The sequence below is a fragment of the Podarcis bocagei genome (assembly GCF_964188305.1).
Source record: "Podarcis bocagei genome assembly, chromosome: 7".
In the NCBI taxonomy this organism is placed as follows: domain Eukaryota; kingdom Metazoa; phylum Chordata; class Lepidosauria; order Squamata; family Lacertidae; genus Podarcis; species Podarcis bocagei.
This window is the reverse complement of record NC_138132.1, coordinates 42,242,694-42,268,170: the sequence shown is the minus strand read 5'-3', so window position 1 is coordinate 42,268,170 and position 25,477 is coordinate 42,242,694. Positions and strand designations below refer to the sequence as shown.

Below are 25,477 nucleotides of genomic sequence, written 5' to 3'. Positions count from 1 at the left end.
TAGTATAAAAACACAAAATGCATAACATGACAAACAAAAACTACCTCCATACATAAAACATTGATTTCTCCCTTTAGCATTAACTCTGCATTTCCACATTTTAAAATTAAGCTGTTGCTGCTATGAAATTGCAAGTTTCTCAAAAAAACTGGGAAGAAGGAAATAATTCCTCTGTCTGTTTCTGGACATGTTGGGACTTTGAGCGCAGGACTAGGATAACCCTGCAAAATTTATTTATTTTCAAGGTGATTTAACTTACTCAGAAGCAGTATGGAAAATAATTACCTCATGCGCCACTACACTATAGAAAAGGAACTGCAAGGAGAATCAATCTGTATTAAATCACGTTCTTGACAAATTCAAACATTACTTTTTAAAAACAAACTTGAGGTTGTTAGCCCTAGGGGCTCTTTGAAGGCATCTTAGCAGAACTGCTAGGTATTGCCAAAATTGCTTGGAAGCAATGACAAGTAGACAGGGAAGAGCTTTTAGGGTAGGGAATGTGATAGCACGTGCTGCAGCTGAGAACAAATCCATTGAAGCTCAAGCATAGCTTAGACTACTGGAGCATTGTCTGTATCTATTTTAAGAGTTCTGTTTTCCAGAGTGCCTCACTGTGTGCTCTTCTGCATCTGATGGCTGATGCCCACTGACACATCTGGCAGTGTAGCTGGAGAGGGGGATTGAGAGTATTGCTGAGTTGCATATTTGTTTTGCACAATCATTAGCTGTAAAAGAGAAAGCTAGCAAGTGCAAGACACGTCTGAAGCAGGGCCCCCCCATATGTTTTTGCACTCCCATCAGTCTCACTGTCAGGGACTGGCTAGACACTAAGGAGTGGTGGCTGGATACTGATGAGTGGGCACCGGGAGAAGGGACCAGTGGAATGGCGGAGCCTGTAACAGCCGGGACAGGCAGGAGAGCAGCAGGATTGACGAGTGAAGAACCAGATGCAGGAGGGGGAAACAGGTCAGGCTGGTGTAGTCAAGGACTTCCACACCTCCTCCTCCTGCCCCCACCTCTCCTGCTCCTCTGTCTCCCAGGACCAGAAATGGATTGAAGTGGGATTGAAGTATGACTTTTGTATAAGATTGACTCCATTCCTCTTATTTAGAAATTAAGGCATACCACATGACATAAGTTTCTGAATTCATGCATTGTTTACACCTACACATCCATTGCCAAAAATTAAACAAAAATTAAAGAAGACAGCTTGCTTCCAGTTGCATGCAGCTTCTGCAGCCAACCGGAAGCCACGGAAGGTGCATCAGACATTCAGGTTCTAAAGAACGTTCGCAAACTGGAACACTCACTTCTGGGTTTGTGGCGTTCGGGAGCCAAAATGTTCGACTCACAAGGCGTTCACAAACCAAGGTACAACCGTATTCCAACCAAAAGACAAAAAAAGACTGCTTTGATGCAGGGCACATCAGAGTGCATCAGAACATTTTTGTAATGCATGACTCTGCCCGAAAATGTGACGTAATGTTCTCTACTCGTGTGCAAAGTACATCACACTGCTCGGTGAATCTTTGAAAAATGGGATAGGAAATGTCTGAAATTCTAACTTTCAAAAAAGCATGATCTCTCCAGCCCCTTTGTATTGTTTAAAAGCTTAGTTTCATCCTGCATACGTTCTTTTCAATGGTATAGAGATTTTTAAACCTGTGCAGCTTTAACTGTGTTTAATATGAAATTATATAAATCTCATCCAGAATGGAGTTTGGAAAATGTACCACTCAGAAAACAATATTTACGAAAACTGAACAAATACATTAATCCTTTCTCTTTTCTTTCAGTGAATGAAATCATAGGAAGAGATATGTCACAGATCTCGGTGTCCCATGGAGCAGGGGTGGCTATCCATTCTTCGCATGCATCTTCTGCATCTCTGGAGACAGGACTATCAGATGGAGCTCAGTAGCTACTAAGCTTGTGACTTAGTGATCCAGAAAACTTCGCACTTTTCCTTTGAGTAATGCTTCATCCCCCTCCTTAGATTTACTGTGCTTCCGACTTTGTGGCCTTGATGATCTGGAACAGTGGATCCTTTGCATAGCTGTTCTGGGAGGGTGGGGAAACGGTTACACTTCTAGCTTCCTAGGATGCTGTAAAAATTACTTTGTAAAAATGGACACAAAGAAGCAACCCAAGATACTTTAACCATGAAAAAAATACCAATGAGCTATGCTTGTTTTGTGCATTTAATAGAATACTTTTATATTAAGTGCTTAATTGTATGGAGAAATATAGTTTTGCTCTCAATATGCACAGTACTGAATGTGGGAATTCTTTTTTAAAAATACACATCTTCATATGCTGCTTTTCCTTAGAGATATTAGGACTGTAATATAAGTTTGTATACCTTTTTGGGGGTCTTTTTGAAGAGCCTTTAAGCTTATATTGTTTGAAAGAGAACTTTTTTTTATAATGAAATCTTCCAGAGGCACAAAAGTACCTGTCATCTTAAGCCAATGCCTTGGAAGTCTTGCGTATAAAAAAATAGCATTTTCTTTGGACTTTTAGGAAGCAAAGCCAAATGTAGGTCTGTTGTTCTTTATACATTGAAAATCCTTGGTAGGCTGCAAAGATACCATTCCATCATGGAAATATTGGGATTAAAATGACATTCCAAAATCTAACTTTTATAACTTTATACCCCTTGCTAGCACAGGCCCCCCTATAAGTGAAACAGGTTTTTCTAGTTCAGAAAAGTTTATAAAATGCTAATTTTTAAGGAGAGAACCAAGATTTTTGGATGCTAAAAAGCCATGCTCTATAAGGAAACCTTTTGGTTGGAATAGTTTTAAGTACGGGTTATCCACACTGTCTTGAAATCCCTCAGGTAGGGTTTTTCACTTAGTCCATGGTGTGTCTCCCCACCCCCCACCCCACCCCTAGACAAATCCAATTTATATCTCTTGTTACTCAGACTTGTTTCTTAAAATATTTTCTTTATAACATTTTGATACTTATGTTCATGGGGATTCCTCCTTCAAGAAATCTGATTAGTCCCAGTATGTAGTAAAGGAAATGTAACAGCTTTTGATAAATAGTGAAAAACTGTTTAGCCGCTCATGCTCTTAACAGTTGTGCTTAACACTGCTGACAGAGGCAGCTTTTTCTAGTAGTTAACAGACATCAGGGCATACCCACCATGAGTTTCTCTCCTGCAAGCGCTATTGAAATTAGTGGGGACTGCCCTTCTGCAACTCCTGTTGTACTTCAAGCAACCCACACCATCAAGGAATCATGTTTACACTACATTTTGAAATTTCAGACCACCCTGAATAAAAAAAAATCATGATTGGAGCTGAAACATCAGAGTGACACAACTTTGTGTTAGTATTTCATACAAGATGGGCAATTACGAATTCATAATCCAAACATGTAAGATCCAGAATCCCCGTTAGATAGTATATTTATGTTGCTTTTTGTATGAATATTGAGTTCTTTAAAAAATTGAAAATCCAGCTTATTCAGCTTTGACTAGCCAAATAAGAAAGAGGGACTCCAGATTGCTAAGAAAGCAATCAAGTAAATATTAATCTGGCCTGGACTGTTGTAAAAACAGTGTAAGTCTTAACTGCATCCCCAGGATATATGTGCAGAAAGAACATAAGAGCCCATCCAAATCAGGCCATCCTTTTCTGGAAATCTGTTCTAACTCTGGCCCACCAGGTAGGAAGCCCAATGCATTTTAATCGATTTCCCACATCTCCTGTGAAGAGAGCTTTGTCTTTTTAAGCCTCCTTTTAGCTATCAAGAGGGCACTACAGATATTAGCCCCAACTGGCAATGTTCTGCTGACTGATTTGTCACTTGGTCTGCCAGTGGCCCACCATTCAGTGTAAAATAAAATACAGTACATTCAGATGTTTTTGCTTATCTTCAGTGGAAACATAAAGCCTGTCTTCTACAAAATTCCTAAAGTTTAGAATATATATATTTAACCTTGACAGTCAAAGCAAATACAATTTTGGGGGTTAGAATTTACAATTCAAGAGGGAAGGAAGTGGCCTTCATATGAACAGCTATCTTGAATGCTTTAATCAGGTAGATGTCAAATTGGAGTAGCTCTTAAATTCATCCCTTTCCCCCAGTAAATTTGCTTTTAATTAACTTTTTGAGATATGTAATGTTATTAGACTACTGTTACTGGCTTGACATATATAAATATTAGAAATCAAAAGGAGCGATACTGTCATTTGGAAAAGGTAGTCTCTCTGTAGTGTTGCTTTCAAGTAAGTCTGTCTTCTGTTCACATAAGTTAAATAGCTTTAAAAGAAGCTTAAGTACAGCTAGTTACATGTGTAGCACTTCACTCCTTTTTAAATTGCCTTAGCCTTTTCATGTCTAGCTGGTGACAATTCCTGCATTACAGTTTTCACTCCATAAGTAGTAATGGGTCTCTAGTAACCAGTGGTTGCAGGGAGATTTCAAGTTTTCAGAGCTTTCAATACACCGTGGGGTTTTATGCTCCTTGGTGGTGTGCGGTGTAGCCTCTTCCCTCTCTTAAGTCCTCCTGAGTAGTTTTGAATTTATATTTTTCCTGAATTGTGGGAACCCAAACAACCCCGTGTTGCTATGCACTAAGTGAGCAATCCACCAAAAACTGTACCATTACAGCCTCTCTCCATTTCAGCAGGGCTTGCACAGGGGAGCCCCTTGCAAGCAAGCTACTGAAACAAATTGAGATTTTTGCAGCTGTGGAATTGGCGGATGGTTCACAAAATCTTCTGATGCCTTTAAATACCTTGATGCCTGTAGATGTAGAACTGCTTTCCTATTTAAAACAAAAACATAGACTTTGGGTACTAAAAATGGTTGTATTTGCCTTGTAAACACTTCAGTGCAAGGGTCTTAATTTTATTTTAATGTTTTGCTTGTGTGATGCTATAGATTTAAAGACTGTTAATCTTGTGTAATGTAGTGGATATAAAAGCACATGATTTCTATTGGACTATGCAACTTACAATTTTCAGCAGCCGCCGCCTGTGACTGGCACTTTGGCATCTACCTTGCTAGCCTCTCCCGCCTCCAAATCTACACAATTGCTTTCTATGCTGATGTCCAATTTTTAAAAAAAAAAATATTATGGAAAGCATTCAAAAACAACTCTCAGCAGAAAGAGTGGAGGCTTTTGTTAATCAAATGAGGAGGCAGTACATGGCCCATTTGATATGGGCTACTAAAAGCAGTTTTGGCTTTACCAAAGTTTGACCACAATCTGGCACTCATTGTAATAAACTCTTCATCAGAGAAATGGAACTGCCATCCTTTGTAAACCAAAGATTAAAGAAGAAAAAAATGACAAATTTTGTTTGTATGCAAACAAAACTTTGAAAACTCTATTTTTGATACACAGAATGAATGTCATTCCTTGAGAGGTTTGGAGACTATTCAAATTGAAGTTTTATATTTAACCATGTGGGACAATAATGATTTTAAGACTAAAGGTTACATTCTAGATGTTTACAGAGCCTTGTATTGTAATTTCATGTACATTTTGTGTATTAAACCTTTTGTAAGTTATGATTGCAGTGCTACATGCAGAAATACAAAGGGAAAAACTTGCGTTTTAGGCTCTTGAATCATAGTGTTGAAATAAAGAAGAAAATGCACAAAAATGTGTGTCTCCAATGAGGTGTGTGTACTATTTTGGGAGATTTGGCATGTTTTGCATGAGATGAGACTTTTCTCATGACCTTCTTGGTCCTTGGAGGATTTTATATTTTCTCCAGATTCCATAGAGATGCCCAAATCCATTCCACAGTCTCTTGACTGTAGTGCGCTTTCCACAGTACCTGCTCCACACAGTTCCTGTTTCACAAACTGCTGCGGTAACATTTAGATAACCCAGGAGCCAAATAGGCTTGCATGTGATTTAGAGTTCTTTCCAAGCAGTGTTCTGTCTGAATTTCAGGAGGAGCACCCCCCAATGCATTTTATGAGAGGCAATAGTTCAATAGTAGAGCATGTTATTCTGCTTGTAGCATAAGGTTCCCAGTTCTGTCTCTGGCATCTTAATTGAAAAATAGTCTTTCCCTTAGTTTTCAGAGAGCCACAGCACATCAGAGCTGCAGATTTGTTGCAAGATGGGCAGTATGTTTCTAATAACCCAAGCTACACTACCTGGTGACAGAAGGCTTGCCTGTACTGCTAAGGTGCCAGCTGTAAATACAGGATCAGTAGCTTTGAGGTTGGTAGTAGTTGTCTATGTGAGGAAAGAGCAAGGATCCAGACCACATGACCTAGCAAGAGCCCTGACCAATTTAGGATTAGCCTCCTCGACGGCGCCTCTGCCTATATGGATGCTCCTGCAATATAAATAGAGGGGGTAGATGGAAGTGCCAATGATTTCATATTAAGCCATGGTGGCCTAGGCTTTCTAAAGATAGCTTGGGGAGGCTTGAACCCTGCTCCACATTCTTACCATGTAATTAAGAGCTGTAACACTGGAGCTGCAGATCGATTGACAGGAGGATAATTTGCTTGTGGGTTCAGGCTTTCCTCTCTCTGTAATCTGCTAGTGCTTGTGTGAACTGATGAGGCCAAGAGGTGCCGTAAAATGACTTACCCTCTGTGGAATGAAACTGTGACTCAAGCCCCCTCTCATACCTCTGCTGTGTCACATGGGGCAATTAGTCCATAACTCATTCTAGGCATCATCGCCTTACAATGAAGAGTTGTGACAGAAGCAGTTTGCCCTTCAAGAGCTAATTGGGTAGATGCACTTACTTGCCTGCCTACACTAGAAGAATTCTTTTGCTGGAACCCAGGAGCTAAGGGGTTTGTGTGCTGGTTCTGGGTCTGCAGAACTGGGTCTTTTGCTTGCATGTTTGGTTAAAGAGGTGTGAATTGTTACTTTTTTTCTCATTAAAATATAATCAATTTTCTCCCTCAAATCTACTCCACAGAATCTGGAGAGACAGATGGTATTGAGAACTTAGGCTCTGCACCTCGATCCTAAAAGGACCATATAAATTACTAAACAACACTCATCCAAGTTCACACCTTTTCTGAATAACCTATTTTATTCTCTCTCTCTTCCTATTACGAAAATGTGTTCATGTTCCAGTTTTATCACCAGCATGTTGTCATATGTTTTTGCGTTTCCCTGCTGGTGGTGTTGTGTTTGGATCTCGGGTTGGAGGCACAGGTTCCGCTGCTTAGAATTTTACTATTTTCTCAGTTGCATCTCGCTTTTCCTCAAAGTGCAGCAGGTCCTGAAACTTGGAATTTGCATCACTTCCTTCGCTCTCTTCCTCTTGGTGGCTCTTGATGGTGGTGATGACATCTAAAATCTCTTTCCTCTGCTTTTTTTATTGCACTATTATAAAAACCATAAAGGCTTGCATGCAGCTCACAATACAGATTACCTTTCAGGCTTACTGCAGTTAGCATAATGGAATAGCTGTCAGGTTTTCTTTTTGGTTTGTTTGTGCACAACATGGAACTGTGAATTGCTGCTGCCTTTCTCCAAATAATGTTATCCTTTTATACACCAGTGTGTGCACTTTGAGAATTTGCAGTGCTATATTATTATTACACTAGGCAAGGTCTCATTTCAGTTGCCTCACAGTGCTCTTCTGCTGTTTACACACACAGGTTTTTAAAAAAACACACTAGCCTTAGGCTTTCTGCTCATCCACACTGCATTTTTCAGTACTTTATAATTTTCAGCCCTTTTAAGATAGGACCATCCTAGGCTCTTTACTCATCACTGGTTGAATGCTTTTCGTTAATAGCTGTGCAGGTATACAGCTCAACTGTTAGGTATTTGCATTCAGCCAGTGTACAGTATGTGTACACAATAGCTGAGCTTGTGTGTGCATGGTTAGTCACATGTAACATTCAGTGACAGTGTGCTCAGAAGTGCAGCATCAGTGTGTCGATGGGTGAGCTAAGGTTTAAAAATGGGTGCCATTCCCTTGATGATGCCAGTACACCAGAACTTAATCTGAGCAGGAGATGAACTTTTAATAAGCAGAAGGATATGAGAAAACAGGATGGAGCATACCTGCACTATTCAACCGAACTGGCCTTTTGCTGCTTTGAATTCAGTCTCAGCAGCCTGCGTTACTTAACAGCAAGGCTGTTCCTAAGCCCCTGCTGTTGCTGATGGCTTGAACATCCTGCAAGCAGTTGTTTTGGCGTTCCTCTGAGTTGGTGGAGCCAGTTTCGCTTTTCCAGTTTTGTGCTGTGTTCCACTTGGCATCTTTTCAAGCTCAAGTGAGCTGTGCTAATATTAATTAGCTGATGGAATCACAGTGGAAATCAGGATGCGGCATGTCAATACTGGGCTTCTCACCACCTGCTTTCCTGGACAGGGACATCCGCTGTGCACATACCGTGCAGGGAACACCATCGTTCCCATCCAGCCCCGTCACTGCTATTAAATCAGAAAGATACTGTGACCTATTTAGCAGGCAAAGAGTAGTATACAGCATGATAGTAGCCAATATGCTGCCTTCCAGATGATGATGGACTTCCATCATCCCCAGCCAGCATGGGCAATAATTGGGGATGATGGGAGTTGTAGTTCAATAACATCTGGAGGTCATCTGGCTACTCCAGTATCATAAGTAATAAGAAAAACAGAGTAAGGCTGCTTGGGAGGAGGCACACACACACACACACACACACACACACACACACACACAATTGTGTGTCATCTGACCCATCTACTGCAGTTATTAAGTTTGCAGATGACACTACCATAATGGGTTTAATAACAGGTGGAAACGAATCAGCGTATAGAGGGGAGGTCCAAAAAATATCTACATGATGCCTAGGGAACAACTTGCACCTTAATATCATCAAGACAAAGGAGATGGTGTTGGACTTTTGGAGGAAGAGAGAACTAGCCCCGCTGTACATTGGGGAGGGCTGTGTGGAGAGAATCTCTTCCTTTAAATTTCTAGGAGTTTATCTCAGTGAAGACCTTACTTGGAAAATCAGTGCAACCCAGGTGGTTAAGAAAGCCCAACAGAGGCTCCATCTCCTTAAGAGTATTGCGAAAGAATGATGTCAATCAACATTTGATGATCTCCTTCCACCAGTCCACAATGGAAAGTGTCCTTTCATACTGCATCACGGTGTGGTACGCTGGTTTGACACCAACTGATAGGAAGTGCCTACAGAGGGTGGTGAATACAACACAAGATATTATGGGCTGTCCCGTGAATCCACTGGATGACATCGCGGAAGAACGTTGCCTCAGGAGAGTGAGGAAAATTCTGAGGGATGATTCACACCCTGGCCAGCACTTTCTTGATCTCCTGCCCTCGGGCAGGAGATATAGAAGCATGATTAGTTGCACCAACAGGGTAAAGAACAGCTTTTATCTGTGGGCTGTTAGGCTGCTGAATGAAAAGATAACAGGGCAGCTGACTTGGGTTTGGTGGGTGTGCCTCAGTAAATGAGGGGAATTAATACTAAGAGGTGAGTGGAGGGTGCTTGTGTAATCTGACTGTATACAAATTGTACAAGTGACAATAAAGTATTTCATATGAGGGGAAGAGACCAGCTAAGTTTGAAGGCTTTTGTTGCCTTCCTTCTCCTACTAGCCACATTTTTCTGCTCAGCCTCACTGTTACTGAGGGGGAGTTATATTGAGTGTTTAGAATGTAGAAGAAGAAGCTGTTGCACCAGTCAGACCAGTTTCTGTAAGATTATCTGTAAGATAATGCTCTTAGCTGGCCATTTACATGTCCAAAGAGATTGCCCTGCTGCTACAGAGACAAATGGGTGGCTCTTTTCCACCTCACATGGCTGAATGCAATGCCATCCCAGGAGGGAGAGCAATAGAACAAGGGAGGCTGTGTGTGAGAGTGTTTGGGGGGGATTCTGGAAGCTGGGGACACAACTGGTGTGTTGGACCCCAATATGTGACTTGGGGCTTCCCTAGAAACCTAATGGAGAAGCAAAAATCTTCTGGAGTGTTAGTGCTCTGAGTTCCTCTGTCCTATGTTCAGGTTGTACATGTGCAAATGAAACCACATATAAAGACACCACAGTCTCTTTTGACCTTCATTCCAAGGAAACAACCCTGGAAAAGAGATATGGAGCCTCTCACTGCTCAGAGATTGGGTTGTGTGCAACAATAAATATACTTATAGATTAGTAGCTAGTGGCCCTCCTGATGTTGCTGAAATTCAGCTTCCATTGCCCTCTAATCACTAGTCATGCTGACTCATTGAATGTTGCGCATGAGTAACTACAAAAGTGTGCATACCAATTAAGCAGGGGTGATTGGTTTTTTTATGTTTCACGAGAAGAGAAAACAGAAAAGGGGGAGATTGCAGAAAGAGAAAGCGCTGCCTTACCCAACAGATTATCCTGAGTGAAAGATCCCTGCTTTGCAGGAATTCTGTGTACTGCAAAACACACCAACACACCAACGCAAACCCAAAACATCCCTCCCCCCATATTACATGATCTGGAATCAAATGTGGGACAGTTTCCCCCCCCCCCTTCCAGGGCAATGCAGAGGTATCACGCAGGCCCTGCCTCCTTCTACCCACCTTCCTCCCAGGTGCTGGCCTCGCCTTCAGCTTCATAGAAGAGCTATTAAAAGCTGGCCAAAGCTGTTTTCGTTTGCCACAGTCTCCCTTGACACCTCTCAGACCTGCCTCTTCCCCTGCCCTCCTGCCAGCAGCATCCATTAAATTACTATTTCAAGGATGTAACAAGAGGCTTCATTTATATATTTCCAAGCATTCAGCAAGCTGCTTTCTGTATCGTACATTAGGACAAATGGTACCCATAATAATATAAAATGCTTGGGAACTTGCAAAAAGGCAAGAAATATCCCCCCCCAGTACATTGTGTCCATTGACCCGATAGACTCACAGTAATTAGAGTGATGAGGCAGGGCCAGGTTTTAAGGGGGATTTATTTACTGGGTGAAATTCTGCAAATCTGCTCGGAGAGCAAGCATATTTGCATGTGGAGTTAAATCAGATATCCTGTAAGAACTTGATTCTGTTCCTTTTGATGGTGGTCACAACTGAAACAGCCCCACAGTGTAATTATAGCTTGCTCTTTACACTGGCTAGAATAAAGTCTGGATTCTAGCATTGCAAGAAAAACAGATCCAACAAAGCAGACTTAGTAGACACCTAATCAAGTTTGACTCATTTGAAGTCACTTAGATGGCCAGGTGTGGCTGAATAAATGCAGTGAGAACATTTGAGGGCACTCCATTCAGTTCTGTGTCCGGCGTGACCAAAGCTGCCATAGCCCAGAATCCTCTGCAATCCACTAAGGATTCCTCAGCAGAGAAGACAATGTGGAATGAGTTCCCTCGATGAAGAAAGCTTGAGAATCTCTGCATGGCTTAAGGTGCAACAGTTGGCTGACAGTTAAGAGTTGCAGGAGTGAGTAATGTGCTATTCTCATGGAAAGTGTTTAAGTCCAAGTTGATTGCCCCCTAACATCCTCTTCTGCAAAACATTAAAAGAAAAGAAAACCCCCTCTCTATTTTAAGACAATTAGCTTTTAAAATAGGAACCGATTTCACATGGCTTTCTTAAAAAAGCATGCATAAACCCGACCTTTTGCATATAACATGAGGTCACAGGCAAATTAATGTTTCCAAAGATAAACCTGAGAAAAAGTGTGTCTGTGATAGGATGGCCATGTGTCCTCCATTGCAGAAGAGAGTCCTCTAATTTAATTTCATCTGTTCTTGAAGGACTGTCTAGTCCCAGTTCAGGTTCAAGAGGGTGGAAGCAGAGTTGAAGCTGCCCATTAACAGTGAGCTCCTTAACAGCAGACTGAGCAGGCACAGAGCTCAGCTGGCCACAGAGCCTTACACCTTACAACAGTGAGCACTAGTTCAACTGGAATTAATGTACATTGCTTCTAAAGTTCCATGTATGTAAACACATTTGCCTATGAACATTTTAGCCATCCTTTTTGGAGGCAATGTAAGAAGTGGCCATCTTGTGTGAAAACACATATTTTCCAAATGCACTAGAAAGAAATTTAAGCTCCAATTTAATGCAACAGCATTTCTCAGAAAGATAGTGCGTTCCTGCACCTATGACTAAAATGAGGACCAAGCAGAGTGAACAACTGAGCATATATTTTTGGAAGGTCATTACTGTGTTATCATTAGTGCAAGTAATTCTTACTAGAAGGCCATAGCGTCTGCATCAGATTTTGGTCCTTGCTCTGTCAAATTCAGTGTAAAGGGGACACCTACTGGTAGGATGGGTTTGTGGCACATTTCTTAGGGCTGCCTACTGGGGAACCTGCAGCCTTGTTGATATTGCTGGACCACAACTCCCATCACCCCAGCCCACATAGGCAATGCTCAGGGATGATGGGAGTTGTAGTGCAGCAACATCTGCTGTGGTTACTGTGGAACAGTGCCACCAGGAAACCAGCTTTTTCAATTTTCCAGAGAAGCAGCTGTGTTTGCTGAAACAGACCGAGAGCTTCACAGCACTTGAAAGTGGCTTTCCCCAACATGGTGATGTTTTGAACTACAGATCCCATCAACCCTGGTTATTGGCCGTGAGGCTGGCCCTGATGGGAGCTGGCATCTAGCAACCGCCGGAATGCCACAAGTTCTCCATTCCTGCCACAGACAGAACTTTCACATCACCTTACCCAGAATGCTTTTGAGCAGAGAAGATTTGCACTGAAAGGCCAATCAAAGGTTGAGGAATCCAGTGAGGTAGACACATGCATTGTAGGGGGGTTCAACTAGATGACACGTTGGACCCCTTCCAACCCTACAGTTCTATGATTCTAACTGCCCAAAGACAAGTTGAGACAAGCATGCACAGACCCAGGAGAGTGAAGCTGAAAACACCTGCTAAACATTTAATTGCTTCATATCTGTATCAAATATAAAATAGAGAGCGGAAGGCAAGTTCATAACAGAAAGGTTATTGGAAATAAGAACCACCCAATTCACACTAACTTATTTGTGTCTTTTAAAAACGATATGCAAATTGTTGTTGACTGTATGGTGAAGGAAACTTGCAGAACCTTTTCAGTGTGACATCTCTGCAGGTTTCCAATCCAAGGTTAACATCAATCTAGAGAAAGTTCAAGAAGGCCAGGGTTGTTGTTTTTTCCTGCAAGCATCTTTTTATTTGTTTATTATATAAAGAAGCATACACCATCATTTGACATGGGAGGGAGAGGCTGATTCTCTCCTTTAAGTACTACTCCAAGTCGTATGCTCTTAGCAAAAAGAAAGTGAGACTAGACTGCATACTCAGGTACCTAAGAGCCTCTTGCAAAAATGGGTTTCTTCTGCTGTTATTGCACATTTTGAGAAAAGTCCTGGATCAAGGCACGGTAAAAACAAAATCATTTAGTGCTTCTACAGTAGATGTTTCAGCACACGCTACGCAACATAAAACTATATTCTTTGAACACATATATACATACTCACATAAAAAAAGAGTCATGCACTAATTAGGGTGAGATTTCAACTTCTCTGGTTGCTTCATAATATACAAATAAAGAATAATGTTGTAAACAAATGGCATGCACATAAACTAAAGCAAAATATGCTTTATACAATATCTGAGAGCTATGATGCTTAAATAAAACAAAATATAATTTACTAGTCCTCAATGTTTATGTGCCATTCTTGTCCTACTGAAATTCTTTGAAGTTCTGGATCTTTCTTCGTTTGGTTTACAGGTTGGCAGCTTGAATGTTAGGAGACAGATATGGCTTTATTTCATTTACTTACTTGTGTCATACCCAACAAAATGATACATTTCATTTTTATTTTTTAAAAAAAGAAACTAAAAAGCTTTTTCTGCAATTTCATTTGGATGCAGCTTTCCAAGTTATTCTCTAGTGGAGTAAAGGAAACAATATAAACATTCAAACAAAGAAGTTGTTTTTTGCCCAGCCACATTTCAGGAAAACAGGCTTCCACTAGCCAACTTTCAAGGCAAGGGCAACCCCCACCCCTCCCTGCCGCCAACAACAGCAACAACAACAAAACTTTTGGCAATTTTGGATTCAAAATGAAATGAAAATTTGAAGAATTCTACAGGCTTCGGTTTCCTCTCCAAACTGATACACAGAAATAAAGTTAAATTAAAAATACATCTGTTGTGGTTACAACTGGTGAAGTGCTACAGATTTATCTCCAAATTAAGTGGGGGGTGGGGGATTTTCATGGCAACGCTGCTGAAATCAAACATCCTAGCACTATTTTTTGGGGGGAGGGAGGGAGGTGTATTTCTGTCCCACTCAGTTGAAGACACTTGCGAGGATTGTTTCCCAGGCACATCAGGAGGAGAAGGCACTTTTGAGTGAGGGAAGACGATGTTCTTAAAGAAAGGGGTGAATTTTGAGCAGGGATTGTCCTCACTCCTGCCCACCCCACAGAAGGTCCAGCCTCAGTTAGATCAGGCAGAGTTCCACACAGTGTCTTCCCAAGTGGCATCCACTTCTCTCGGCCACGGCTTTCTTTGCCGAGTCCAGGCTGGGGAAAGTGACCAGGGCTTCTCCGCTGGGCTGACCACTGAAGTTGTAAAGCAGGAGGATGGAGTCTCCATGGAGCTGCAAGGATGGAGCAGAAGGGTCAGAGCGGGAAGGCTTGGACCCTGAGAGATCGAGGGGAGGAGGAGGAGGAGGAGGAGAGAAGGACCACACCTGGAGAGCCAAGCTCCAACACAGCACCTTGCAACCCCAACCCTCACTGAAAGCAGTTGTCACCGCTCTTGGGGATTATAGAAGAAGAGCTTGGATTTGATATCCCACTTTATCACTACCCGAAGGAGTCTCAAAGCAGCTAACATTCTCCTTTCCCTTCCTCCCCCACAACAAACACTCTGAAGTCTCTCAGCCCCACTCACCTCACAAAGATGTGTGACTAGCCCAAGGTCACCCAGCAGCTACATGTGGAGGAGCAGAGACGCGAACCTGGTTCACCAGATTACGAGTCTACCGCTCTTAACCACTACACCACACTGGCATCTTGGCAATTGTGACTGGACTCCATTGGGGAAGAGGAGGAGAGCAGTCAATGGGAAACGGGTGACTGTACTGATGCTATTCTCAAGAACAGAACAGAGAAACCTAGGAAGCTGCCTTATACCGAGTCAGACCATTTTGTATCATCTACAATGCCTGGAAGCCATCCCCCAGGATTTCAGGGCAAGGTCTTTCACAGCTCTACCTGGAAATGTTGGGAGTGGAACCTGGGACCTTCTGTATGCAGAGCAGATGCTCTGCTGCTGAGTTACAGCCCTTCCCCAATATGATTTACACTACGTCAGACTGCCTTGTCCAGGGATTGTGAGCCTGTGGCTCTCCAGCTGCTGCTGGGCTACAGCTCCATCATCCCTGACCATAAGCCATGCTGGTTGCAGCTGAAAAACAGCTAGAGATCAACCTGATGTTATGCTTATGAAGGGCAGTAAATCCTTTCCAGTTTGGGATAATTCAGTCCCCACTGGTAGTAGGCCTCTGCTTTTCAGGGCAGAAAACTTTCCCAATCCCATATCTGAGAACTTAAGAAGTGTCTGCTGGATCAGGCCAGTGGCTCATCTAGTCCAACACCCTGTCCTCACAGATGTCCATGGGACAACTGCAAGCTGGACATGAGCTCAACAGCACTCTGGCACACTTGTGGTTCCCTGTAACTGGTATTCAGAGGCACGATGCCTCTGACAGTGGAGGCAGAACAGTGCCTTATCCTGCATGAATGTGGCTAATCCTCTTTTAAAGCCATCCAAGTTGGTGGCCATCACTGCATCCAGTGGCAATGAATTCCATATTTTCACTATGTGCAGTCTGGATTAGTGGCTTTCCTGACCTTCCTTATGTGAAACTAAGATGATCAGTAAAAGATTAAAATGTGCATGGGCAGACACACATGAATGTGCCAGGTGTCAAGAGATAATACCTCACGAGAAATAACTATTATGCACACAAAAACGGGGGGGGGGGACCTGGGGTGCTAGGAAGGAACCATCCCACCATCTCTCCTGGAGAAAGGCTTTCCTTTGAACCCACTGTCAGGGCAGATAACTCCTGCAAGAGGTCTCATGTACAAAGCACCACACAATCCTTAGCCATGAAACACAGACCCTTCCTAGTCCAGAGAAGGCAGAACCTGAAGCTGGGAGGGGGAGGGGGAGGGAGAAAGCCCCATGTCTAATGAGTAGTTGCTCCTACCCATTAGTTTGAGTTACACCCATATTCTAATTGGCTACAGTCCCATATAAGGCAGAGTTAGCAGTCTTTTCAATGACCAAGACTGAACTTGGATTGAAATCCCCAGGTGGTATTCAACAGTAGTCATACTCAGAGTAGATTCAATGAAACTAATGAGCATGTCTAACTACAATAGGTTACAGTAATACTCTAATTTGCTCTGTGTTAGGGCTTAATTGAATACAACCACAGTGTCCTAAAGCAAAGGGCTAGGACATGGTTGTAGAGATTTTCAAAGTATGTTCCAGGGAACCCTGGTGTGTGTGTGTGTGTGTGTGTGTGTGTGTGTGTGTGTGTGTGTGTGTGTACATATATTGAAGCTTTCTAAGAGTTACTTAATGGGAAGGTTGGTTATAACACATTTCCCTGAAAAGCATCCTGGCCACATTACTGAGCTTTCCCTTGCCATATGCAGATGTAGATGACTTGCTTCAGAATAGGCCTACTTTCTGTCTTTGTGGGCTATCTGTGCATTCTAAAACACGCCTCAGGGCTCTGCAACAGGGGTGGGGGACTTCAGGTGGTGCTGGACAACAACTCCCATTATCCCCAGCTAGCATGAATCACAGCCAGGGATGATAAGAGCTACAATCCAGCTACATACATCTGGAGAGCCACATGCTCCCCTGAACACATATCCTAAAATGTGTACAGCTTACTTGACAAAATTAGTCAGTGTGGAAAGGAACCACTGAAGGTAGACCACCATTAAATTGGAGTGGAGAAAAAGAAAAAAGATGGATATAGTCCTACAATGATGGTGCTCAGATATGTCAATTAACACTAGCCTGATGTTCTGGCTTGGACATCACATCTTTCTTTAGCACATGCACACACACTCACACACACACACACTCCACAAGGTCAACTTAAAACAAGCAAACAAATGCCTACAGTTGAGATTTGACACATACCTACGAGTTTGAACAATACATTAGCAAAATATGGGTTTGTCCACACAAGTGGTTGCTTGATGTTACTGGAGAATGAAATCTGATACATGTGTGTTATCCAGTCCCAGAACCCCCACATTTAGCAGCGGCCACAACCCACACTGGTTGCCATATTATGTCTGCAGGATCTGAACAGGAGGTTTAATGCACATGGTTGGCTGCAGGATGTGCTCCTCAGCAATAAGGTGATAAAATGACATCTGCAGCATTAAAAATCCCCAGGTGTTTCAGGCAACGCAGTCTTTCTGGAGGCGATTGATACCAAATGAAACTCAAACTATATGTAAAGTTAATCCTTCTCAACAGATTTCCTGTGTGCTTCCCACTGGGGTAGGTCAAACTGTCTTGGGGCTTTAGTGCTTCACATGCTGCTTTGGAGATTCTCATGACAAAATACTCCCCCATACAGTGGTGAAAGATCTATCTCCGTGCACAGGCAGGTAGCATATTGGGGGGAAATGAAGAAAATACCCAGGGTTGGGTTTTTGCAGTTACATGCATCGTTCATATGAGTTCCCTTAGCTCAGTGTGTGTGTGTTCGTGTGTAAATTGGAGGGAGACTTAAACCAGTATGTGTTTTCTCAAAATGAGCTCTCAGAACAAAGGGCTGGCATCTTCCTTGCAAAGTTGTCAATAATGCAACCTAGTAATGCTGCCTCCCAGGCACCCAGCACTTCCCCTGAGGATTGGCCTCACACCTGCCAGCTGTAGTATTGGCTGCATCATCAAAGGAACTTGGTGCTTCCTTATTCCCTTGGAATGATGCAGTCTCAGTATTGTAGAAGAGGGAAGAGATATCAATGCTGTACGCTTCGGACAAGGGGGTGGGGAACTTGTTGCCCTCCATATGTTGCTGGACTTTAACTCCCATCAGCCCCAGCTCACACAGCCAGTGGTCTTGGATGATGGGAGCCAGAGTCTAGCAACATCCGGAGGGTCACAGGTGCCCCCTTCTCCTGCTCTACATATAACCACAAAGCATGGTAAATTGGAAGAACTGGTCATGACCATTGAAACTTGTCCTTCAGTGCCCCAAGTGATAATGTTTTGCCTTCATTGCCTTACATCCAACAGCAAAAAGATCCTGTTACATGCATATATGCCAGAAAGCAGTCAATATGATCATGTTAGCTAAAAACAAGAGAACCCTTACGGAGTGGAGAGAGAATGCCAAGCAGACATAATCGCCAGCATTCCCTTTCTCCTCCGGAGGTCTCCAGCATTATTGCCACCATTAGGTTAGTTGATTCATGCCAGGCGCCGAAGCAAGGGAATGTTAGTGAGCAGAGTCCCCACCACAAGCTAGGAAGGGAGGATGCAAGGAGGAAAAAACCAATTTCCCACCACTCCCAGCCGATCATTTTGCCCTCTTTCCAATCACCACCAAAAGGCTCCACCTTCTGCCAATCTGAGCTTACCTTCACTGGAGGTTACAAACACTTACAAACAAACCCAGTCTTTCGGTGCTTGTAACACACTCCTTGCTTGGTCGTTGATCTGAATAAGGCCATTGTAGTCGTCAGGTGCATACTACAGTACAAGTGTGATACATAAGGTCAGCAAGAGAAGGGGCAGGTCATCTTGTTACCAGCAAGCCACACAGACCAGCACTTGCAAATGTCATTAGGGAAGGGGTGGGGAGGAGTCATGGCTACAATTGTCAGAGGAAGATACAAGTCAGGCACTGGGTCCACCTAGCTCAGTGTCGTCCACTCTATTCCAGCTCCAGTATTTCGTGCAGAGAAGGGTTTTAACCTTCACCTGCTACCTGAGCCTTTCAACTGAAGAGAGAAGGGATTGAACCTGGGACCTTCTGCATGCAAAGCAAGTGCTATTTTACCCAATAAGCTATGTTGGCTGCCTGTCTCCAGGATCTCAGAAGCAAGGGTCTGCCCCAGCACAATGTTTTGAATGGGGATGCCAAAGAGCAGCGTACATTCTCAGGCCCTTTGTTTCTTTGGAAAGCCCCTTGTCCCCATGCCCTGGAGGCATCCACCTGAGGTGCCAGAATCTATGTAAGCAAAAGCATGGCACAACCTACAGGACACCATCAGAAGTCTAGCTAATGCTTGGGCACCTTTAGATCACATTCCAGGTAGTACTTATGTTTTTAAAGTCACCCATAAGCCTCTTTACAAAAGCTGCAACTGTCAGAGATCCAATCTATAAAGCTGGGTTAAGCAACAGCAAGGCATACTATGTTACAAGCCCAGAGTGTCCTGGGAAAACTAAAATGTATTCTTGGATTGTGACAAATAAGAAACAAACAAACAAACAAACAAACAAACAAAAACTGAATTAAGTCAGGTTAAAAACATTTTTAAAATAGTCCATGGATCTACAGAGCAGAGCTAGTTTCTGACTTGGGCAACTTGACCAGTCAGACCAAGCCCTGGAATTAACGCCAGATGTATTAGCAAACTATGAACACTCATTAATGGCCTAGTGTTAAAATGCAACCCCGTGTCATCTGTCAAACACTGCCAAGCACCAACTGTTAAATATTATAAGGGTGATGAAAGCAAACACCAAAATAAAATTTAATTGGATGACAAAAGGTTGATTTCAAAATACAACTTGTGAATGGTTCACAAATATTGGACATCAAATCTCAGAGCGGTTTTGGAAGCAAATTGGGAAACACAGTTCTAGAATTGTAAGAACTAGACGCTCCCCCCCAAAAAAGTTCATTTTTCCAAAGCTGCAAGTTTCACACCCAAAGAAAGAACAACATACAGAAGAGGTTCTCCACTCCTCCATGCCCTCAATCATATAGACAAAACCATAAACTAGGAGATGTTTCTGAAATGCATCAAGAACAAGTCAGGCAAGATGCTAGGTTTCTAAAGAAACCCAGAGCAGAGAAGACATATTTGTGCAAGCATCTATTTGAAAGAAAAGGAAGTCCACCACAATGAGGTCTCCTGTCCTGTTAAGTGGGGACCAGAGATAGAGAATGCATATGCCTCTGGCATTTTGCCATCACTTTGTGTCACTGCCCCACTCAATCTTTCTGCTTCTCAGTGATATCTGGTCATCATGTCCTATTGGAAAGCTGCAGGGGCAGACACAATAACACCCCTTTTACTTCCTGGGAAGGTGAGGCAGTACTAAAGCTCAGTATAGGTTGGAAAAATATCCACACATATGTGGAAGTGGATAGCTGTCTTTAAGCGCTTGTTTATTCATGAGAAGACATGGGGAAGAAACCTTCACCAGGTGTCATTTTGAAACAAGATGGTGGACCAAAATGCGACTCAGCCATGATTTCATCTATTCTTTTTTTTTTTTTGCATGGGTTCAGCTCTTCTCATTATACCATTGCCGAACTTGACATGAGGGTTCCCAGGTGGGGTGGCAGTCTTTTTAGCATTTGGATGCCAGCCACCATTTTGAATCACAATGGCAGACCAAAATGTGACCTTGGTGTGACTTCACCCCAATTTTTGGTGTGATGGGTCCAAATTTACAACCTGCACTATCCATTTAAAAATCACATTTTTTTTGTTTCTAAAGATACATGGGCAATGCCAGTCACTCTTCACTGGTGAATAAATAGAACAGACACTATACTATTTTGCTGCAAGGATTTAATATAACCCTTCCACCAGCCTTACAGAAGCAAGCTTCAATACTACTGCAGTGGGAAGTCAGAATTTATGTTTCAGCTATGTGCACCATGCTACAAACTGCCTCATGCTGCACAGTAAGAACTGTGACACTGTAATGGGCCCAGACAGCACCCTTGAGAAATGCAGAACAGTGTAATCTAGAGTCATTTAGCTTCTATGCAAGATGTCACACTTTCAAACTGTCAGGGCAACACCCTTTAAATAACCTCCCCTGCATCCCAACCCGATTCAATCAATCATTCTCACACTGATCCACACTGGCCAATGGCAGCAATGCCTCCAAATACAGCACTAAGTTCTAAGCATGACAAACAGCGAGAAGATAATTCAATTAGGTGTAGCAGCGCAGGCCGAGTTCAGAAATAGATTACAGAATGAGATAAGGAGGAATTCATTTTTCGAGAGACCCTTGAATAGGGTAGGGCTGCTTAAGGAGATTTGGGGGAAGATTATAATTTGTAAGAACACCTGTTTGGCAAGAATGAGGACCTAAAGAAGGATGATGAAAGCACACAAGTATTCTCACATAAGAATGGTTGTTTGGAGGAAACAAAACAGAAAATAACGCACACTGAAAATAATAAATTATTCCCATTTTTTATCATTTTTACAGCTGCAACTTTGAATTGATCAAAAGCATCTGGATAGAATAAAACAGGGGTGGGAAATCTCAGGCCTGGGTGGGAAATCCTCCCAGGTCGGAATGTTTCCTTGATCTCTGACAATGCCTCTTGCATACCTGGAGGATAGAGGGCTGTGCTGAGTGTATGGAGAAACTAGCCAACCATAACAAAGGTTAAAAATAAACCACATTCTTGCTCTATCCACTTTTGCCTCTGGCATGCAGTCACCAGAAGGTTGCCCAGAAGGGAATATGGCCCTTGGTTTGAAAATGGTTCCCCATCCCTAGACTTAAAAAGAAAAGAGAGCTGTTCCCAATAAGTTCAACATAAGGTTGTTGTTAGTCCCCCCCCCCACCCCATTTAATGCAAATGTTTTGAAAACTGAATGGCAAATTTTGTCTTATAAGGCATTCATCTTTCCTCTCTGCAAGATCTGTCCACTTGCAAGCCTTGTCTGTATCATCTTTTCCCCTTTAGAAGAATGGCTTCTCATGTATGCAAATTGGATGATAATATAAAGATGGAATTAGCCCTAAATGGTTGATGGGACACCATTTCATTTACATGTATGACTGGCAAAGGAAACAACTGCTGGAAAGAAGTGGGACCTAAAAGAAGATGTTGAAGTGTATCCTTTCCAGCTAGAAGGAGTACTCCTGATTCCAAACTGGCCATTTTCTCCAGAACAAGGCATTTCACTCCCAATCCTCTTTTCCAACAGATACCCAACATTCTGTGGTTACCAGGATACTAAGCCCTTGTGCTATTTTTGTTGGTTGGTGGTTTGTTTGTCTTTGCACCCTTAGGGGTCCCTTCTTCATTTAAAACAAATTTTGTAACTTAAATTCTGCAAATGTTGGGATTGTCCCAGGCATGAAGATTCTTCCTTCTCAGTGGCCCTGCTTTGACTTCCTTCCCATTAGCCTTCACCAAACCAGAACAGGAGCGATCCGCACTGCAACGTTTTGCCGCAGGATCCGCTTGATTAAATGCAGAAACTGCATGATGCAAGAAGTTCCAGCTGCAGCTCTCAGCTGAGAGGCTACCTGGTGACACAGAGGGTGAAGCAAAGGTAGAAACCCAAGACTAACCTGATATCCCTGGAAGAAACTGAGGATTTCCTTCATTCCTGCATTATAGGGCAATCCCTGCATCCGGACAAGGGCACCAGGCTGAGGCAGCATTGGAGTGTGCGTTGCTGAGGCAGCGGCTGCAACTGCTGCTTGGGGTGCTGTGATGTACCCTACTGTGGTCGGGGACACTGGTGGGCTGGAAAGATAGGAAAATGGTAGGTCCAAGGGCTGTTTCACACATGCAGGTGCAAAAAGTTCACCCTACCTGGAAAAGTTACCAGCCCAAACAGGATAGTACCTGGGATAGTAAGCTGTGTAGTTCATATAAAGTTGAGCAGCCTGAGTTGGGTAGTAGGTAACAGCTGGACTAGCGGCGGCAGCAGCAGCAGCAGCGGCAACAGCAGCCGAAGCCTGCTGGGACCTGGTTTGAGGCAAGAGCGCTTGCGACTGATATAATGCCGCTTCTGTTGGGATCACGGCGGCAGCTGTCTGGAAGGCATAGGCTGGAGGAGAAAGACCTGTGGATAAAGATCACAAAACAAAACCCCAAAAGCAAGTTAGCAAAGACAGAATCCATTGGACAGGTGAGGCCCCGGCCCTCTGTCCCAGGAGCTGCTGGCGGGAAAACTTCCAAGTGGAGTTCCAGCCTTTTGAGTAGGTATAAAATTGAGGGGTAGGTTGCTAGTTACTACCATCATTGCTACTAGTGGCTGCCATTACTTGCTAGTTACTACTGCCATGGCATTAGGGGCTAGAATGGTGGACAAGGAACCTGGGAGACCCTGGTTCAAATCTCCACACACAGGTGATCTTGGGCCAGTCACTCCCTCTCAGCCTAACCATACTGCACAGAGTTGTTGTCAGGATAAAGTGGGGAGGGGGAGAACTGTGTCTGCCACATGAATGTAATAAAGTTTTGGGCAACTATGGGAAATTAATTGGTGTGCTGGTAAACTTTATGTCGGGGTACATTTCCTTTTATATTTTAAGTGAACTGTTACTTGTTGAACAGTTAGGGATATTGTGATATTATACATTTAATTACACATTATGTTTATCATGGTGTTGTATTTTGACTTTTTTTTTGTAAACCACTTTGAGTACAGATCTGTGGAAAATGATATATACAAACAAACCACATGACTGAAGTGCAAATGTGGAGTACAAGTTCACACTTCGAAAGGTGAAACTGGTGAGCAAAAGCTTTATGTGATGGGCAGTGCATGGTCATATGTTCAGAATCCTCATCAATGAGTTTCGCGGGGTTTTTGTCCTTTCTCGGGAGTAGCAAGGCAAGTTTCTGGTTCTCATTGTTTTAAGTCAGTGGTGGGGATCCTCAGTCCCACAGGCTTATTTTGGCCATTTCCCCCAAGCCATGTCCTTGATGTCATACGTGACATGTGCCTCCCTCCCAAAAGCTGATTTTACTATAGATCAGCAGCACCTGAAAATCCCCATGCCTTTGACATGCATGGTTTGTTTCAAGCCACCCAGGAAAAGGAACAGGTGACAGATGACTCAGCCCACCAGTTAAAATTGCCCATTGGGCTTTGGGAAGGTCAAGATCTAACCCACTGACTAGGCCCAGGTCACATGAGTGACCATTTCTTCTAATATGTGTTAAAAGCCAGCAAATGTATTGCTGAGTTACTTTACTGAAAGTAGTTCATGGATGTGTGCGTTCATTGCAGTATGTTACAAGAATATTTATGCATTTGTAGGCCTTATTGTATGTTGTGCTTATTATAAATGGACCCTCATTGCATATTCTACTTTATTGGAAAGCTTGATGTGTCCTCTTGGGGCTTTATTTTCTGGCTGTTGTTTTTCTTCCTGTCTCTAAAAAGCAACTTAGATTGGTAGGCTTGGCAGCATAAGCTCAACAGTCACTGTGGCATCAAAACAGCAATAGTTGCTTTTAGCCCTGGAAACAACTGGTCTATATTTTTTCACAATCCTTCTCTCAACTACATTTTAAGCCATGAGCTGTCTAGCAAAATGTGGAAGTCACCTACCCACACTTTCAAGTTCTGGCTCTTAAGCCACCCTTTTATTGTCCTTCAACAAAACAAAACCCAAATGCCAAGCTGCAGATATCATTGCTTTGGTGTGCAATAAATCCAGCCACACTGTTTATAAAGTGTTTTAAGACCGTGAAAATGCATTGTTTCATCACTCAGTTTTGGTCCATCAGAACCCTTGTCCCAACAGATGCTCTGTCTTCAACAACAAGCTGTGTCCCTGAAGACCAGCACCTCCCTACTGCAAAGAGGCAGGAGGAGATTAATCTCATTGGCAGCTGCAGAGCAAATTGCTTCAATTAAAAAAAGAAAAGCACAAAAAATGTAATTGCCAAGCAAGCTCTGCTAAAGGTGAAATTTATTGCAGAGATTTTTTGGGGTAATGAGGTTAACACAGTCCCCCAATGAAAGCAAAGCACATAATAATTTGGGGGCATCTCTAGCTACCAATACCCCCCAAATATTTTAAAATACAGGGCTGCAGGAAACCAATGCAACCCTTCATCTAACACTACACAATGAAACTAAGCATAGTTACTTAAAAGTATGTTCCACTGGCTGCAATCCTATGTAGACTTTCCTGGGAGTAAGTCCGACTGAACTTATCAGGACTTAACTTTCTAATAAATGTACATTGCACTGTTAGCTGGTTAGAATAGTTCAGGCCAGTTTTAACTGGCAAGCGTTAATTTTTATTACATTTCTGTCTTTCCTTTCTTCCATTATTGAACTTCCTACAGACGTTATTTGGTGTTAAGATTGGCTTGGGATGGGGGCTCTCTTCTTAATTCCACCACCATCATCTGAAGCGTGGGGAATGGTGGTAACCCCAAATTGTGGAAATCACTCTCCACAAAGATGCACCTACACACTATCATGACTCAGCTTCCACTGTATTCCCATCTGTCAGGGAGGCTTCAGCTGTCATTCCTGCATTGCTGGGGGGTGGACTAGATGACCCTTGGG

The 25,477-nt window shown here is 42.8% G+C and overlaps 2 protein-coding genes across 4 annotated transcripts in view; one reads left to right on the top strand and one right to left on the bottom strand.

Moving 5' to 3' along the window:
- NFATC3 (nuclear factor of activated T cells 3) overlaps positions 1-5,630 on the top strand; it is a 56,326-nt gene extending 50,696 nt beyond the window's left edge. Inside the window, exon 10 of the mRNA XM_081203952.1 lies at positions 1,800-5,630. Coding sequence (XP_081060078.1) covers positions 1,800-1,924 — 125 coding nt within the window. The 3' untranslated portion in view covers positions 1,925-5,630. The remainder of the gene's footprint in view (positions 1-1,799) is intronic.
- A 7,454-nt stretch (positions 5,631-13,084) lies between these two features.
- ESRP2 (epithelial splicing regulatory protein 2) overlaps positions 13,085-25,477 on the bottom strand; it is a 52,210-nt gene continuing 39,817 nt past the window's right edge. For all 3 annotated transcript variants that reach the window (XM_081200824.1, XM_081200823.1, XM_081200822.1), the window contains exons 14-17: positions 22,789-23,008; positions 22,509-22,686; positions 18,581-18,692; positions 13,085-14,550 (exon numbers count right to left, since the gene is read on the bottom strand). In XM_081200824.1, the coding sequence (XP_081056950.1) occupies positions 18,603-18,692; positions 22,509-22,686; positions 22,789-23,008 (488 nt within the window). In that variant the 3' untranslated portion in view covers positions 13,085-14,550; positions 18,581-18,602. The remainder of the gene's footprint in view (positions 14,551-18,580; positions 18,693-22,508; positions 22,687-22,788; positions 23,009-25,477) is intronic.